At 37.2% G+C, this 17,821-nt stretch overlaps 1 protein-coding gene across 2 annotated transcripts in view; it reads right to left on the reverse strand.

Annotated features, from left to right (window-relative positions):
* Positions 1–1,309: 1,309 nt before the first annotated feature.
* The window catches only part of DGKH (diacylglycerol kinase eta), a 154,613-nt gene continuing 138,101 nt past the window's right edge, over positions 1,310–17,821 (reverse strand). The window contains exons 23-31 of one of the 2 annotated variants that reach the window (XM_034074042.1): positions 16,144–16,257; positions 15,732–15,866; positions 14,574–14,740; positions 12,947–13,052; positions 12,121–12,213; positions 9,143–9,262; positions 8,674–8,782; positions 7,155–7,285; positions 1,310–1,557 (exon numbers count right to left, since the gene is read on the reverse strand). In XM_034074042.1, the coding sequence (XP_033929933.1) occupies positions 1,468–1,557; positions 7,155–7,285; positions 8,674–8,782; positions 9,143–9,262; positions 12,121–12,213; positions 12,947–13,052; positions 14,574–14,740; positions 15,732–15,866; positions 16,144–16,257 (1,065 nt within the window). In that variant the 3' untranslated portion in view covers positions 1,310–1,467. The remainder of the gene's footprint in view (positions 1,558–7,154; positions 7,286–8,673; positions 8,783–9,142; positions 9,263–12,120; positions 12,214–12,946; positions 13,053–14,573; positions 14,741–15,731; positions 15,867–16,143; positions 16,258–17,821) is intronic. The other variant, XM_034074050.1, reaches the window with a different exon arrangement.

Genomic DNA, 17,821 nt, shown 5'->3' on the forward strand with positions numbered 1-17,821 from the left:
TTCTGAAAAATAAATGTAAGTAAACTGTAAATAAACTTATAAACTCAGGTCTAATGCAATTTCTAAACAAAGATGGTTTTCATTTTTTAGCCTGTTTACACTCATGGATTACTGTATTGCATTTGATTCCTCTTTGCATGCATAGTGTAAAATCTTAGAGCCTGGTTTTTAAATGTTTATGATCTACCAATGTAGGAGTGCTGACAAAGAAACAAATTGATGCCTTTGTAAAGAAATGTACACAGAGATGTTTTTAAAGTACTAGTTAATTAGTAATGAGTAAAAGCTTACCCCACAAAAACCAAATCAGCTGCTACATTTTAAAACTCTTCTTATGTAGGATAAATAAAATGGATTTTCCTGTAAAAATTTTTCATTAATCTTTCAACCTGCTTTTTGAACAATAGAATAAATAAAACCATTAGTGCCTCAAAGTTCAAATGTGCTACAGATGGTTACGGTAATTGTATAACTACATTAAAACGCACCATGAGAAAATTCTTTATCATTTTCCATGCAGGAAGCCAATTGATATTTTTGTGAGGTACCGGTCTTTCAAAAATACTCATAAGTTAGTTACCTGATGCACCTTCTGTACATGGTATATTTAAAAATCTAACTGTACAGTGTTTCAATCATATATAATGCATATAATTTGCTGAATATGGCACAAATGCTAAGTCTCAACACCCACGCATCCTTTGCTGTAGAACACGCTTTAGGCATAACACAACACTGAAGAACAGAAAAGTGCCTGAAACGGAAAGAAAACCCAACAAAACACTCACGTAGTAATAAATTAAATCTCATTCAAACCAATATAAAAGTTGTTCAAGTGTTTAAAGTATCAGATGTGTCATGCAACAGAACAACAGACAATTCAGGCAGGCACACCATGCATTATAGTTTGCATTCATGGTATCGCAAGGTATCTCGTCCCTCCTTCTGCATGGCCAGTGAGTGCTGGGTACCTGCGGCACTGCTAGGCTCACATGTTGAACCTCCAAACCCTCTTGGTCTCCTGCTCAGGAGGTTTTATCGAGCTATGCCTTGGAAGGATAACCAGACAACCTCATGCTGTACAGTGGTATCTTGCTGCAGCAGAAAGAGAGGCATACTGAGCTGCATGTAAGCAAAGCAATCATTTCTTGATTATATTTTCCAGTCAGTGCAGTTCACCATAAACCTATCAATTTACCAAAATGTGCTTTTCCAAACTGGCCAAGTTTGCACACCAAGAAAACATCTTTGCAGAACATATCACCTTTTCCCTTTTTTTTTTTGGCACAAATCCTTTTGTACTCTTGCATCAAGCTCTTCACCATATGAGAATTCAGAGATACTAGCTTGTACAAACACTGGTGCTTATTCTTCCATACAGTAAACTACAAAGACAGCTAAGTGCCTGCTACAGCTTTGCTTCTCCAGCAACTTTCCCTTCTCTCTCTAGGGAGAGCACCAGCATAATTACACTTCCGACAAAGGGGTGTTCTTGCCGAGCTCCTTAATTCCCTGGAGAATTCGCTTCATATGACCCACTTTCGTTATCCCCAGGTCCTACAGAAATTCAGGAAAAAAAAAGAGAAAAAGAGGTTTATTTACAAAAAGGATGGAAAAAAACCCAACACTGATTATATTCTAGCCATGCAACAGATATCTAGAAATGTGCTCACTGAAATCAGCATTAACTGGAAAACATTCTATGGCACTAGCAAGTGTTGCCTAACAAAAAATTGCTTAGAGCATACAATGAATCCCTTTCCGTCTTGAAGACAGAAACTTACCTGCAATAATGACAATCCAGGTCACTGCAATATCTGTCAAAACCATTTCACTTCTAAATACAAAAACCTTTCACAGTTTCTTGCAAAAAAGAGAACAATCTCCCCCTCCTCTCTAACACAGCAATCAAATGCTTATTAGGATGTGATGGATTAGAGCTTCTGTCCAGCAATGTCACTTGACCTGAGGCCCTATGTTGTCTGTTTTAATCAACAAACACATATATCCCCAGTTTCTCAAGGGAAAGTGGATGTAATGGCTACAGGCATGTAGGACAACTTCCCTTTAGAGAGCAATAGAAAAGGTAAGCATCTGGTTTTCATTCCAAGGTTACGTCTCCTAACATGGATCTTCCTGATTAGAGAGCTGGAAGAAAAATTCTCAGAGACATCACAGTCACATCCCAAAGGAAAATGTAAAAAGCACAAGCATCAATCTCCTTGTAGCCACCACTGAAGCAATCACACCAACTGAAATGTTTCCAATAGTGGTTACTGGGACCCATCTTCATATGGGTGACAACAGACAACTTCTTGCAGAAAACCTCTTCCAGTATTAATAACAGGTTTAGCAGCCTCCTTTTTCAATTTTCAGTGGTCCAATGGTCAGAGGAGCAAAATGGGATGCCCAGCTGTGCTAATGATCTCCAACTGTGCTAATGAATTTTCAGCTAAGTTTGTTGGAAATCTTCCGTTATCTGTAAAACCCAGCTTTGAAAACCACTTTAAAATCCTTTTATTAGTCATGTTGAGCAAGTGGCAGTCAAACACTAGTTATTTGTAGAATAAACCTTATGTACAAAGATTGTGATTAAAGAAAAAAAGCCTTAGAAAAGCTTCACTATCTGTTTTTCTGAAATAGAAATCCTTTCATTTTCTTAGTAAGACTTTCCATTACAAAGACATTAAAAAGAGTGCAACTAAGCAGCTTGAAATACTTATTTGCATACAGAGTGAAAAATGAAACCATGTATAATATTCTGTACATACTTTGCCCAAAGACTGTATCTGCCTTTCTACAGCCACAGTAACCTCAGAAAATCTGTACTTTGTAGTATTACTTGTGTTAGCATGCAATTAATTTTTTCATTTCTCCAAAGGAAGAAAGAGATGGTGAGATGGGCATGAATTATGTTATTGTAAAGGTAGCACAGCACAAATTAAACCAGTGGATTAATTTTCAGAGAGTCAAGATGAAATCCCGGTTATGTTAAAAAAAATGCTAAACTTCATTTTCCAATGAATCAAAAATATAGAAAAACAATTGAAACTACTGAAATAGTCTAGTTGTTATGTGGATGAAATATTACATTACTGAAAACCAATAAGGATGCTTTCCAAGCCATGAGAAGCCACACGTTAAAGGTTAAGAACACACAAATTCTTCAGTTTTTCAGAACTAGAACTTCTGTTGGATAAGCAACATAGCGAGACGCTGCCAGACTTCGAAGATCAGAGGAAAGAATCACATTATGAATTTCCCAGAAAACTCAGCCACTTTTACCATGCATCATCAACAACACTCCTGTTTCAGAGGCAAAAGATCTTGGGTTTATTTCCATTCCACTTAAAAGTTGCTGTAATGTGTACCAGAACAGGAAGTCTCAAGAGTCTTATCACAATTTTGGGGACCGTTTTGATAAATTCTTCTACGCTTCCAAGGGAAAAAAAACCCCAACCAAACAACTAACATGATAAACTGAATTTTTATGCCTGTGTAATAGTTTGGGTTTTACACATTCCTGACACTAGATGCTATCTAGTAATCTCAGTTTACTACTGCTGCAGGAAAGTTTGCAGAAATTCTGTCATCTCAGACTAAAAGGATCTGCTGCAGCAGCATAGCATGCATCATTCAAGAAGCAAGATGCCCAAAAATCTGCATTTTTGTGCATGTGTTTCATCACGATTTGTGCATATTTAATTGATATCTAATTAACAAAAATTCAGTTGGACTAAAATATGGTTTTCAAGACAAAACTCTAGCCAGAGTCTGAGGAAGAAAATAGCCTTTCTTTTTCCCCAGCTCTGGCCTGAAAACTAAAGGATGATCTCTTCTTCCCTAAGCACTTTACCATCTCTTCAGCAGGTGAGGCTCAAAAAATAGTAGGGAAAAAACCCAACCCAAACCAAAAACATTGGGCAAGAAAAAGCTGATGAAGATTCCTGCAACAGCTCTCAGGAGTTCTTCATCTGCATTGTGTTATGGTGATTAGCCTGTTATTACGATGATTATGTCTGCTTAGCCAAGAACCCATTTATTCCAGCTTTGCCCCACAGATTTTGGCTGAACATACCACCAATGTAATACCGAACAATTTATATTAACACTCCTCAATATTAACATTTTCCAGATGACAAACCTACCCTACTTGCATTCCCAGTGTCAAAAGCCATGCAACACATCTGAAGTCGAACACATCTTAGAAAGCATTTTCCACACAAGAACTTTTTCAGAACATGCCACTGCAAAGCACCAAGATGAAATGCTGCAGTCCTGGGCACAGACTTCAGCTCAGCTGGCACTGCTTATCAGGCTGACATGAGGTATGGAAACCCTTTCACCAAAGAAACCTAACGCTGCTATGGAGTAGAGACATCATCCTCATCCTAACAAATGGCTTGCAGTTCTTGGTTACTACTACATAATCAGAACAGCTTGTATAGAAACATGGTTATGAATACTAACAAAGCTGCATTTATTTCAGAAAAATCAAGAGTCCAGCTTTAAATGAGTTTGCTTGTAAAAAGCAAAGTCACAACAAGCTTTGTTTCTACAGCAGAGTTTGCAATTCACTGCCCAATCTTTCCTCAAGCAAAAGAAAATCACATGGGTGTAAAAGTTCCTAAAATGTTCCTCATTCCCCTAAATAAAATCAGGCATAAGAGGCTGAAGAAAGGGTGTTACTGCAGGGCTGGTTGGAGGGAGGTATTTGGTTCCTCTTAGAGGTGTTCTCCATTTGCCAGTTGCAACACAGAGCTGAGAACAGGATCGACAAGCTACACGTAAATACATAGGTGTCCAATTTTTGTGCATGTGCAACATATTGATCTAGTTCAGTGATGTGTGCAAAGGAAGAGAGTTTCATCAAATCCTTTTCTGTACTGCTTTTTATCTCTACTTTCGACCACAGAAAGGTGGACCCAGAGGATTCAATTAAAACAGGTAACGAATATTCCTGTTGTAGACATGTAGACATGATAGATAATAGAGGTAGATCTATTGCACATGACTTGAGAGCTTGTGCATTAATGATGAGCCCGTTTAGCTTGGCAGGAAGGACAAGCCCTGCACTGGAGGAGAGGCTGCAGACAGTGCTTACAATAGTACTGACAACTCATCTACACACCTTGATTGCCAAAGGGAGGAAAAAGATACCACATTACACATCTTGACACCAGTTCAGGTCACTGGCCAGAAAACCACAGGCTCCCTGAGCCATCTTTGATTGGCTCCCTGCAGAGATCATGCCTGTATGCAATGAACCAGACAAGAGCTAAACTCTGCTATTTAAATTCAGCATTGCTATACAGAGCACAAGCCACACTTGGCCAAAAGCCTGGCCTACCTTACAAACGGCACTGCTTTGAAAGCTCTCAGCACCTGCTAATGAGCAGATGGGGCGATTCTAGAGCAAGACTTCTTCTAGCACAGGATATACGCTTGCCAACTTGCATAGAGCAACTCCTCACGCAGCTATCCTGAGCAATCTTAAACATACGTGCTTCAAGCAGCAATAGATAAAGGGGACAGTGAAAGTCTGCCTCTCCGTAGGGTCTAAGGCTTTTAGATATTTCAGGGCATAGGACTTTGTGATGGGGGTTTACTTATGCTGAATCAGCATGAGTCTTAGCAACAGGTTGTCAGGTTGATGATTACCCCGCTACAGATATTTACTTGGCTGAAGTGCCAGTCTTCTGGGCATGCAGTCAAATTGGAACCTATCAGAAACGAGGCATAGCCAGAAGCCATGTGTAGTTTCACACTGATCTTACCCACTGTCATACATTCAAACAAATCAGACATCTTGATTATTTTTAAGATTTCTTAACATTTTAGCAAACCTATGCATTGAGTTTCCCAGTTAAGTTTTACATTTGTTCAGTGTTCATTTCAGAACAGGGACTTGCAACATCCGTCACTGGATCACTGTGATGGATAATTTTCTGTTACTAAATATTTTCAGGGAGATACTGCCCTGAAACTGTCCCTCCATGTCAGGAACTACCCTGAACAGAAGGAATTTAACTTCCAGGGAAAGAAACTTAGGAAATCTAATACCAAAATAACACACAACAGCCAAACATCTCAAACACAGGTATCTTCAGCAGCTGCCTTCTACTGCAACAGTCACACAATGCAAGCACATTGGGATTTCATAAGATATAAGAAATTACCAAAAAATTGCCCATTTGTATGAAAGTATTGCCTCTATCTGGAGACTACTGCACTGTGGCTAGAGGAATGACTTGCACTCTAAATGTAAATGTTTGCAATTTATACAATAACCTATTTCCTCTCTTAGGTGCTAAAAGCAGTTGCAAAACATATTATGAAGAGCTCATTACAAAGAACTCATTACTACTGGGTTCCTGGAAAAAGTAATGTAATGAATCCCCAAAGATAAAGCTGCTATTATATATAATGGATGCACTTAAGACATTCTTGAAAAAGACTAGCAACCTCAAATAACAGCCTCGGACTGCTAGGTAACATTTCTCCCTGCAAAACTTACCAGTCTGACCTCTGAGAGAGAGAGAAAGTTTTGCCATTTTAGAGTCAAAAGAAAGTGTTCTTTTTTTAAATCTCGACAGCTACAATCAGGCAGAGGTTGGTCATGGACGAGAAAACCTGTTGCAAAGGTCTGTTATGACACATGAACGCCAAGTCCAATGCTGCAATTTATTAAGCTGTTTATCTCTCTCACACCCACTATATCCAATATATATACAATAAATCACCTGAAGCAGGTCAGTTGCTGACCTTGCAGTAGATAGATTAAAAATTATCACCACTTTCAACTGATCCATGCTGTTTAATGGAAACAGCAAACTGAAGATAACATTATATTACACTCATGTCAGTAAGATATCAAACGTGCTTTTTCTATGCCTTCTGACATAAACTATAATGCCATCATTCTACATAAAGTGCAAAAAAAGGAAACTTCAGATAACACAGATATGCGTGGCTGCAAGTACAAGTCAGCACTTAAGAAACTCAGGCCAAAGGACAGCGCGTATTAGTTTATTGCATATTTGCACAGTGTAAGCCAAGCTACAAGCACATAACAAGTGCAGGGAAAGAAGAAGGTGGTTGTTGTTTTGTCAAAGAAAATGGTCATTAGCAGAAAAGTAGCACAAAGGAAATACCTTAAGATCTCGCCTTTCCAGGTGTAAAAGCTCAGAGCCTCGGATGTCATGGCTGATGAAGATTTCTTTGTACTCTCCCAAACTGAGCAGATCCAGCCAAGCAGCAACTTCATCTGTGCCCCATTTTTGAACTACCAAAGTTAAGAGCAAAACCCCCTTAATTTCTACATGCTCAAATGCATCACAAGCAAAGGTTAGGCCAAAGAGAGTGGAAAACAGAGTAGAATTGCCGTGCTAGCAAAGGGAAAGGTTAGAGGTGTCATTTCCACAAAAACTGACAATTTCCTTTTTACATGCAGGTTACAGATTAGCAGTTAACATGAGAAAGTATCTAAACAAAGTTGGGGTTCTTTGCTTTGCAGCCATGCTCTCAGCTTTACTCCAGTTTCTTCAGTAAAGCCTTTAAAACCTGATGCCCCAACAAATTAATATTAAACCATCTTAGGATCAGTGACGCAAAGTCTAATGCTGTTCTGCTTTATACCATTAATTTATTAGTAGTCATCCAGGGAGAGGAGAAGCCTCCAAAACTAATTAACATGTAAAATCAAAATATCAACCATACCTCAAATATAGCAATGGCAGCAAGCAAGTCCAGCTTTAATGAACAGATTCCAGTATTCTTAATTAATGCAACAAGTATTCTTTAAGCTACTGTGTTACACAGGCCATTAAGAAGCTCTCTGTAAGACATTGTTCTCTAAGGTTAGTTGCCCACATTAGTCCTAATAATACCACAATTATTAAAAAAAAATAGTTATGCTGCTTATTGCTATAATTTTGCAACTTTGCTCAATGCTGATCAGTTTTACAGTGAAATGAAATCCAACATCTAATCTGATATCTAAAGTCTGATCGATTACTGCAAGAGTTTGCAGATTATGACCAACTGTCCATTAAAAAGACAAAGATGTAGGAACAGTTTTAGGACCATCTGATCACTAATTAACTCCTGGACATAATCTTAAGGAAATAAGTTCATGGATAAAAATGGGAAGAGAGGAGAGTGGAGTTTGTTCAACTTCTTCCAATTAAAAAATCAGTATTGACTATCATGGACTTTTGTTTGATTTGTCTCACTTGCTGAACTCACTTAAAACCCATCTGAAATTTAAGAATAACTGGTTAATTAAACCAGCATGATAAAAGCTATCACACACCTTCTGAAACTAACCTGAAAAACCTGAATTGGAGCTTACCTATGGCATGTATTGCTATGAGTTAAACAAATGTAACCAACCAGCAAAGACACAGGTCCTGTTGCATGATAAAACTATCTAAATATTTTCACAGTAGTTCTATGGCTCACTTGGAATACTGGGGTCCCACTGAATGCTTTCTAAATGCATAAAAAGAAATATTCATCCTAATGAATATGCCAGTTAGCTCCACTGCTTTTCACTTTGACTCTTCTCTTAGGTAGGGTGCCTCATGTCCCTTCTTACATAAAAAAAAAAAATCATAAAATCACATTTTCCCCAAATATGATATTTTTTTCTTGTAATTTCACAACACATACCAGGCTGAGGGCTGGTCTTATGCTTCTGAATTTTTTCTTTTTTAAACTTAGGCACTATGCGAAACACTGTACTTCTGTTGTTTCTTTTAGCATAATCCAGAGGGGGATCCTGCATGCAAGAAGAGACAGTTACCTTTAATAAACAGAAAACAACAGTTCAAATGCATGCTTGAGATGGTAATTCATAGTTAATCTCAAAAATTAAGACAAAATTTAACTTCTGTAAGGAATAAAGTAAGGATTTAACTCTGTACATATTTCATTTAATAACCATTCAAATCCTTCACATTCAGAAGAGAGAACAAAACACACAAATAGCCCTAAGCTTAGAAGCTTGTTCACAGCAGACAGAAATGATCCAGCATCACTACTGAAATTGCCTCTTCAGATCATGAGGATTCTAATGTACTCTACCCTACTGAAAGAAAATTAAGTTCACTTAGAAGCAAGAAGAATAAATCAAACTCACCTCATCATCATTTGGTTGAAAAACATAATAAAGCCAAGGAATCTCAGCAAGTTTTCTCAACTCTATTTCCACACTGTGCAAAGCATCAGATAAGAGTTCTTCATGGGGAGCTTCTAACTGCTGTTTATAAACAGGCAGAAAAATATTAATTTTAGTCTTATTAAGATATTACATTGAAATCTAGACCTATTATTACCATACACAGATGACTACTTCATGGTGAGTGTAAACAAATGATGAAAACAAACAATCCTCCAAAATCACGTTTTCCTTCAAAGATGCATCAGATACTACATTTAGTGTGGTTCCAACCACAAAGTGATCACTGACACAGCTGAGACCTCTGGTGCAGATCAGCTGGACCTAGCTGTTAATCACCAACATCACTCTTGAGTCTACACAGAGGAAAAGTTATCTGATAACACAAATATTAGAATACACTGGAAATGGAAATACCAGCATAAGGGAGACAAAACCTGACAAGAAGAGCAAGAGCCTGGACAATCTCTGCATAAAAAGTGGTGTGAAAAATGCGAATAGGTGATAGTAAGCCTGAGTTATTATTTGCAAATATCTTCATATGTTAGATCACCTCACGGTCAATTAAGAGGAAATGGATTTTACCAAAGATGCTCCATTCCCAAAGGTCTTCCAGTGGTGACACATTACCTGAACTGCCCTTTCTAGATACGTGCAACATGGAGCTATAGCCACTGCTGTTGGCTGAGGGTGGGAAGAATAGTGACTGGACTTGTAATGGGGGCACTATTGCAGCCCCAGACAAGTGTCAAAAAGCAAAACATATCAGAGAATGCCAAAAAAGGAAGAGAAAGTGGTAGCAGTTAAATAAATTAGTTGGAATTACTAATAAAGCAATCTGAACATCTGTTTCTCTCTTTGAAGTAAACGTAGTCCCACAGCAGTGCAGCATACCCTTTTGAAAGGATCTAATTAAGTTATATCCTAGTGAATGAATCTTTAAAAGGGAGTTGTAAGAGAATCTTTGATCTCTAGTGGTGGAAAAAAGATTTTGACGTCATTGGTGTTTGGTGACAAATTATAAACCCTATTAATTTAACCCTACCTAACAATAACTTCTTTGCTTCAATAGCTTGTATATGTTACCATCTCTCAAAGAGAGACCATCCTTACTAAGATATTGCTGTTTAATGTAGTAATATTAGAAATATAAGCTCCCTCCTGCTATCATGCCATTTTCTCTTCTAAACCTCACAGAATTCAGTGCCCATAAGCAGACTCTGATCTTTCTTTTCCCTTGTTTTTTTTCAATATTAGTAGTTCCACGCATCTTTGAAAATTTTCAACATTTGTTGTGTTTTCATTTTGAAGAAATTATCAGCTATTGTCCATAAACAAATGAAACAATAGTTCTGTCTTTCTCAACAAGCACTTATCTAATTGCTTGATTCTTAAAAGAAAACATTTTGCTTGAACATAAAATGAATCTCATAAGGTTAACCAGGGTTCCCTGTTACTGTGGCTATGAAATACTATTCTGAACTGTGATGTCAAATGACAATGGACATCTCTGGGAGATTATCTCTGGAACTTCTAAACAGCGTTTTTAGTAAAATATGGGTTTGATGTAGGCTCATGAAGACATCTGAACAGACAATAATGAGAAGCAGAATTACAACATGTAAAAATCAGAAATAGACAAATGAATCAAATTAAGCTTTGGAGCCTGAACAAGGCAGCAGTTTGACAACACAATGAGATCACAACTCACTATAGAAAAGGTAATGTTTCAATGGGAAGGTTTCCATAACAACATTATTTTCAGACTGCCTTGATAAATTACTATAGCCCTGGTATTAAACCTTTTCCTCTAATTACTCTTTTTAAACAATTTTTGACTCCCCATTCAATCTGAAATATGAGGGATTAGTAATAATAATTTGAAAAAATAGCAGATATGACAAAAACATCTAATGAATAACCTTGCCTTCTAAAAACTATAAAATAGATCACATGAACCTAATCTTCTGAATATTTCTAGATTTTAAATTACTATTAGCCTGTAGACCATATTACCTTTGGTTATTGTAGAACAGACTCATGCCATTCATCACTAGTACAAAAAGGTATGTGAACCTGCACTAGTAAGTTTCATACTCTAACCCAGCTAAGTGAAAACATTCCTGTTGTTATCCATTTTTAATTATAGCATTTAAATAATTAGTGAGTTAGTAATAGATCTACTTTTGTATCCAAAGAAAATATAACTGTTCCTACTGAGTATCTTCTTAATGTAAAACTGGACCAGCATAGAAAACCTGACATTTTTCTTCTCTTCACAGTGCCTCACATAGAAAGTTTCTAATTATACATCCAGGTACAACAATGTTTGAGCAATCTACATCATTTTAGGCACAGAAACTCTAGCCAAAGAAGATGCAAAGTCTGCAAGTACCATCAGAGGTCTACTGAACACTTTGCAGTTAAAGGTTATAAAATAATTCCTGCCAGGTATTAGAACAAGGGTAAGATTCACTTGCCCAGATTAGATCTGTAGAAGTTGAACATTTGACTCTGAACAGCCCTCACCCCAGGTCCTCTTTAAACTCTGAAGACAGTTAGATAATAGAACTCCAGAAGTTCTCTTAAATTCTACATCTCCAGGACATTATTTATTTTTGTAAAACAGGCCTCCAAAACACTTGAGTGTGAACCAACCTCAACAGGGATACTTATTATTCTCCACTGATTAACAAGATAACAAGAGCCCAGGCAATGACCTTTTAGATATCTGAAGTCAGGTAAAATGGATGCCCACTCAGGACAAGAATTCATAACTCACTCTCATCCACACCATAAATGCAGTGTAATATCTTCCAGTCAGTCCTACAGAGCTTCTTGTAGGATGTCATAAATCCTGAGCCAATTTAAAAAATCAGCAAAGAACAAATCACAGATAATCTGAGTGGGGGAATAAAACGTGTATTTTGTGACCTTACCAAAGGAACTCTTCCTACTAGCAGAGATTCAGTTTCATTATGTAGGGCCTTCACATTGACAGCTATCTCCATGGCAGTGTTTCTGGTAAGGCTCTAGGGAATAAGATATATAAGTTATTTAAAGTGATCCAAGTCATACTGAGAATAAATACTTTGGTGTTACAGCACAGATTTTGGGTGCCTTCTCCTAGAAGAAATGCATTGGTTTAGCTCTACACTGACAAGTTCTTCAGCCCTGAGAACAGAAAACAAAAATGTAGTATCTATTTCCTGTCCTTTCCCCAAGTTCATTTAATATGATCTTATACAATCCTGAAGATCATCAAACGACCAGCCACCTGTAAGACAATTCCACGGTCTAACACCAGAAGAGGACTCTCCTCTTTATTACTCTTGCTGTAAAAAAGTAGTTCCCCTAACTCCTGTTCCTGGCATTATTAATAAATTTCAAAATCACTGAGCATAATCTCTACCAAATTCATCAGCTATGGGGTGTTTCCCTGTGCATGGGAAGGGCTGAGACACCCTGTTGTTAAAGGGGGCAGCGCCTTCAGAATCAAAAGTAACTTTGCCTTTCCTTTCACCTTAGAAAAAGTGCAAAAAGAGGGAGAAGATACAGCATCCATTCATCTGTTAAGTAATTTAATTTAAATTTTAGCATGCGTATGCATATTTAGAAGTCTGGGTTATTAAAAACTTCAAGAATTATCATCGAGCTTGTTTTAATATGGGGACAGGGAGTACGATACAGCTTCCATGTCACAAGCTTAAGCACACAGATATTATAGCTTATTTACTTATACATAAATCTCTGTTCTCCCTTTACCTCAGGAAACCTTGGGTTGGCTTTATTTAATGCATGTGAACATGCATTAACAGCATGAGCAAGCTCCTGCTCCAAGAGGCCGTGTATTTTTGCCGCTTCACATATCCTACAAAAATACAAAAAGGATAAAAATATTTCTTACTCCCTTTAAAGAATAATTCTGAAGAGTACACAGCTTTATCAGATAAGAAAATATACAGAGATACGTTCCACAAAACATTTAAAATTATAGTCCTTTACAACAAAAGTTGAAATACAAGTATCTCTTCAGGCAATGCAGCACCTCATATAAATAACATCCATAACACAGATTATTTATTCTGCTAGGAAATACTGTGACACATTTATGTCTTACAACATAAATGCTACGCAAAAATTGTACTAAAAAATGTTCAGGCTGTTAATCCAAATAAACTCTATAGGAAAACCTTAGCATATTAAAATAACTTACTTGAAGTCATCTAAAAAACCATTACATCTATTTCACAAGGCATATCCTTCAGATGTGACATTAAAATTGGCTGCAATCATTTGAGATTATGGAAGGACCAACTGTAATGACAACCTCAGGCCACCTCTAGAACAGTCAAGTTTTTAAGCTGTCTTGGCTAAACTTCACTTTGGGTGATTTATAACCTAAATCATCCTTCTATGTCTACTTAAGTCATCAGTACAGTACAAAAAAGAACATGTAGTTCTTCAATTCCACTCTTATATCACCTGTGCAACTCAGCACATACTCCAAGAATCTCTTTTGATGCTTAAGACAATTTGTTAGCATGATGAAGTTAACAGCAGCTTTGTAAAATGTTCTGATTTAAAAACAAAAACGCTTTTCTTGAAATATTTTTTTTGTGAAAACTGAAGTGTCTTTATTAAAATAATTACATCTCAAAAAGAAAGTAGTTCTTGCGAATAAGCAAGACTGTGGGATCAATTTTATATCATCAGCTCACCACCATCTCAACCCATACAAATTACTGAGGTGTGCATCCTCACAGAGATGAGGGTTTTGAGCAGTAAGAATGAAATAGAAAGTTGCATTAACAATGACTGAGTGGATGAATACAAAAAAGTATGACGACTTTGTGGCAATTTTGGCTCCTTCAATGTTGGTGTGTTAACTGTTTGCTCATACAATATTGTAAGAAAACTTTCAGGTTTATTGAAAAGTGCTCAACTTTTTGAAATTGTGAGATAAGAAGGCTTTCAGGAGAAAAAAGGTCAGAAATTCATGTCAGGTGGATACATCTACATTGTTGACTTCTAAAGCGGACTTCCATGTTTGTTTTCAATACATTCTTGCTTTTGCATAAAATGTGAAGCTTTAATCAAAAGCCTCTCTGTAAAGAAGCTTTCCAGTTTTGCTTCCACTGCTCCTTCAGAAAGTCGTTTTTCACAAGGAAAAAGATTCATAAACACAGAAAAAGAAAATTACATAATTAGATAAGAAAGTTGAGCCTTAGAAATAAAATAAAACTAAAAAATTGAGCTGAAACAATTGATTGAGTGGCAAATAAGCATAAGTCAAAACCAGGGAAAACAGACACTTTTTAAGTCTATGTATGCATTTACTTTCCGTCTTGGTGTCCAGGTTGCCAATCTAAACTTGTTAATTATACTGTACCTTGTAATCAGTTCTTCTGCAGCTTGTGAGCACAGCTGGATATGTGCAACTTCTTCTTCTGTAGCCAACTCAACAGCCTGCTGAGGGTACAAGGGAGATCGAATGACGGGTTTACAGGAATCGTACTTCTGTTTGTCTTCCCAAGACTTCAAGGTGTTTTCAAAGGCCTAATCAAAATGAATTACACATTCAGTTTATAGCACTTAGAGTATTCTTATTTACTAAAAAAATATATTTTATATAAAATTTTACTTTAAATTAACAAGCTTTTAAATTATTTTAATTTTATATAAATAATACAATCTGTATAAATAATAAAATGACATTTAATTTTTTAAAATTTATTCTAGAGAATGAGTTACTTCTGATAGCTCTTTCTCTCTTCCTCCTCCCCATTATCCTCAAAATGTGTCTTCCAAAAGAATAAGCACATTTTGTGCAGACAGCAAGATCAAATCTGAAATTAATAGAGGATTCAAACCTAAAAAATGGTTGGAAAAAGTAACAAATTTCCTAAAATAGAGTTCAAATGTCATTAACTCCACCCCAAATTCAGCATTTAGTTAGTGGACAGAGAACTGAAGGGCAGTTATGCCTTTCACACTGCAATCCTAGACAAGCATGAATTCTCTAGCGACTTTGTGACTAGGTTCTGCTGGAATTTATGCAACTGTGCTAAAACTTTCAGTATGCAATTGTGTGTAGCACACATAAGGAAAAGGAAAAGGGAAGGGGAAGAAGAAAAAGGGAAAAGGGAAAGAAGAGAGTGAGAAGGAGAGGAAAAGAAGGGATAGCAAAAATTTTTACTATTCTTACTATTAATAAGAATACAGGAATATATGCATTAATAAGAATACGGGAATAGTACTAATAAAACTCATAAAAGCCAGTAAAGCTTTGTCACTTACACAAAAGAACCATTTTCTATCTGGCTTAATATAGAATCACAGAATGGTTTGGGTTGGAAGGGACTTTAAAGACCATCTAGCTCCACCCCCCCAAATATGGAAGCTATATAATTGCAAGAATTCTGTAAGTTATACAAATTGTTATAAACTATTTTTGTAAGCACTGTTTTGTTCATGTTACAACTGAATTGGATTATTACAGAAACCAGTGTTAGTAATAGCATCTCATAACACACTTTCTGCAACATACTCTGTCTCGTGTTAGCATCTGAGCTCTGTTTTTATGTATGATCTTAATAACTCCTGGGGGCTGGATCCATGCCTCTCCATCAACTTGCACTGGAACCCCTTCATCACCAAGTATGGTGATCTTTACTGATCGACACTGGAAAAGAACAAACACATTATTTTACAGAGCAATAAATACTAAAGAAACTGAGAGGCCACCTGAAGTATGTTGATTACTAGGAGCTTTGGCTTCCCTCCAGGTTTGTCTCAAGGATGAAGCACTTTTATACTTGATTCATCACTGAAGACAATTTGTTACCCATTAAAACTAAAACAATGTCAGCACTTTATTAATGTATAGGGTGGTGGCCAATACTTGCCAGCATCCCAAAGGGCTACCAATCATGTTGTGTGCTTTCAAGTGAAAAACATACCTGAGCTATTCTGTGGTGCTGCAGTTTGATGACTCTTGAAACTGCCATCTGCATGCTGCCAAACACTGCAACAACTTCTAAGATCTTGTCATCGAATGATGGAGCCCCAAATATCTGAAAGGAAAATATTCCATTTTGATGATTAATGTAGTGTATGTTCAATGAAACACAGATTCATTTACAGATTAGTTTTCCGCATTTAAATGCTCTAGCTTATTCACTGTAGAATAACTACACTGTCTCTCAAGTCATAGGAGAGAGACACTATAGACAGGAGGCAAATACTATTTTCAAACAGCAATGCTAATAGCATTTCGAATTCTTAATGATGAGACATATCTTTATATAGGAAGGATGGCATGTTCCAGCATGCAGATTAAGAAATGTTTTCCAAGACAAGATGAAAGCCCAGTTCAAATCCCTGCTCGGTTAATGTACTTAACATCTAAGAGATTCTTGAAGTTAAGAGGAGTAATGGTGTCTTTTTTCTCAGAAGTGTTTATCTTCTTACGTTCTGAATTCTCTGAAAACCAACATCTGCATCCAGACTTGGCTTTGTTAAACACAGCTTTCATGCTGAAGAGGATCTTGTTTCCGCTGTATACAATTATCCACTGTAAATATGAAAACTGCTTCTGTATGGAACAAACATCCTGAATCCAGCCAAGACACTGAATTTCCATGAGTTTATGCAAAGTACAGGATGTCCCATGTGTGCCATTGCCACATGGTGTCCTACAAACAAATTCAGCCATGCCGCAGAACAAGTCTTGGGCTGGGCTTCAACTGGGTCTGGCAGGAGATGCCATACTAAGGCCACTTGAAGCTCAACATTTCATCTTGATATGCAATAGGAGCAACGAGGAAGAAAAGTCATCAGGAGAAAACAGCCCAGGAGTTTAACAGTTAGAGAGGTCACCTCTCTGAATGGTACACAGACTACCTCAGTTGGCATCTTGGGCAGAAAAAGATGCATCAGAGACACATGAGACCAGACTAGGGAAACCTCTGAAACGAGACAAAAGGCCATGACTAGTTGGGTCCTGTCCCTGACAGAAGGTTTCCAGGAGATGAAGAACAACCCAAACTATTCTATTACTTGATTCCATAATAAGAGGGTTTCAAGACTACGTAATCCTCATAGTGTCAGCAGCAATGGCTCAGAGAAGATGAGGATAGGAAAGAGGGCAAGGACTTTGGTTCCTGATGCCCACTGTGCCAGTGGGATCCTTCACCCCAGGGCAGTGAGCGGTGGCTTCGGCCAGGAAGCTGAGGATGGCTTCCAGGGAAAGGGCTGCACAGCACAGCTGCCATAGTTTAGTGCCACATTCAGGTGACAATGCCCTTCAGAGTATCCCAGGATTGCACACACAGGTCTTGAGCAGGCAAGTGTCAAATGCAATTTTACTGGGCATAGAATGTTTTGAAGCACAAGATTTCTCCATCTGAATTTTTCCAATCTCCATGGAAATTTTTCTGGTTTTCACATGGGGATGTGAATGTCTTGAAAAGAGTTAAGATGGTGATTCTGTAATTCAAAGGAAAAAATATGGAGAGTCCTTGATCTAGCTTTAACAAGTATAACTGACATCTACAGGGCTAGTTCTTCATGGGTTAGGAAAAAGTAGTTGTAAAGTTTAATTTATTTTGTGCTTCCATTTTATCAAAAGGATGGGTA

The sequence above is a fragment of the Melopsittacus undulatus genome, chromosome 2 (genome assembly GCF_012275295.1).
Source record: "Melopsittacus undulatus isolate bMelUnd1 chromosome 2, bMelUnd1.mat.Z, whole genome shotgun sequence".
Lineage (NCBI taxonomy): Eukaryota > Metazoa > Chordata > Aves > Psittaciformes > Psittaculidae > Melopsittacus > Melopsittacus undulatus.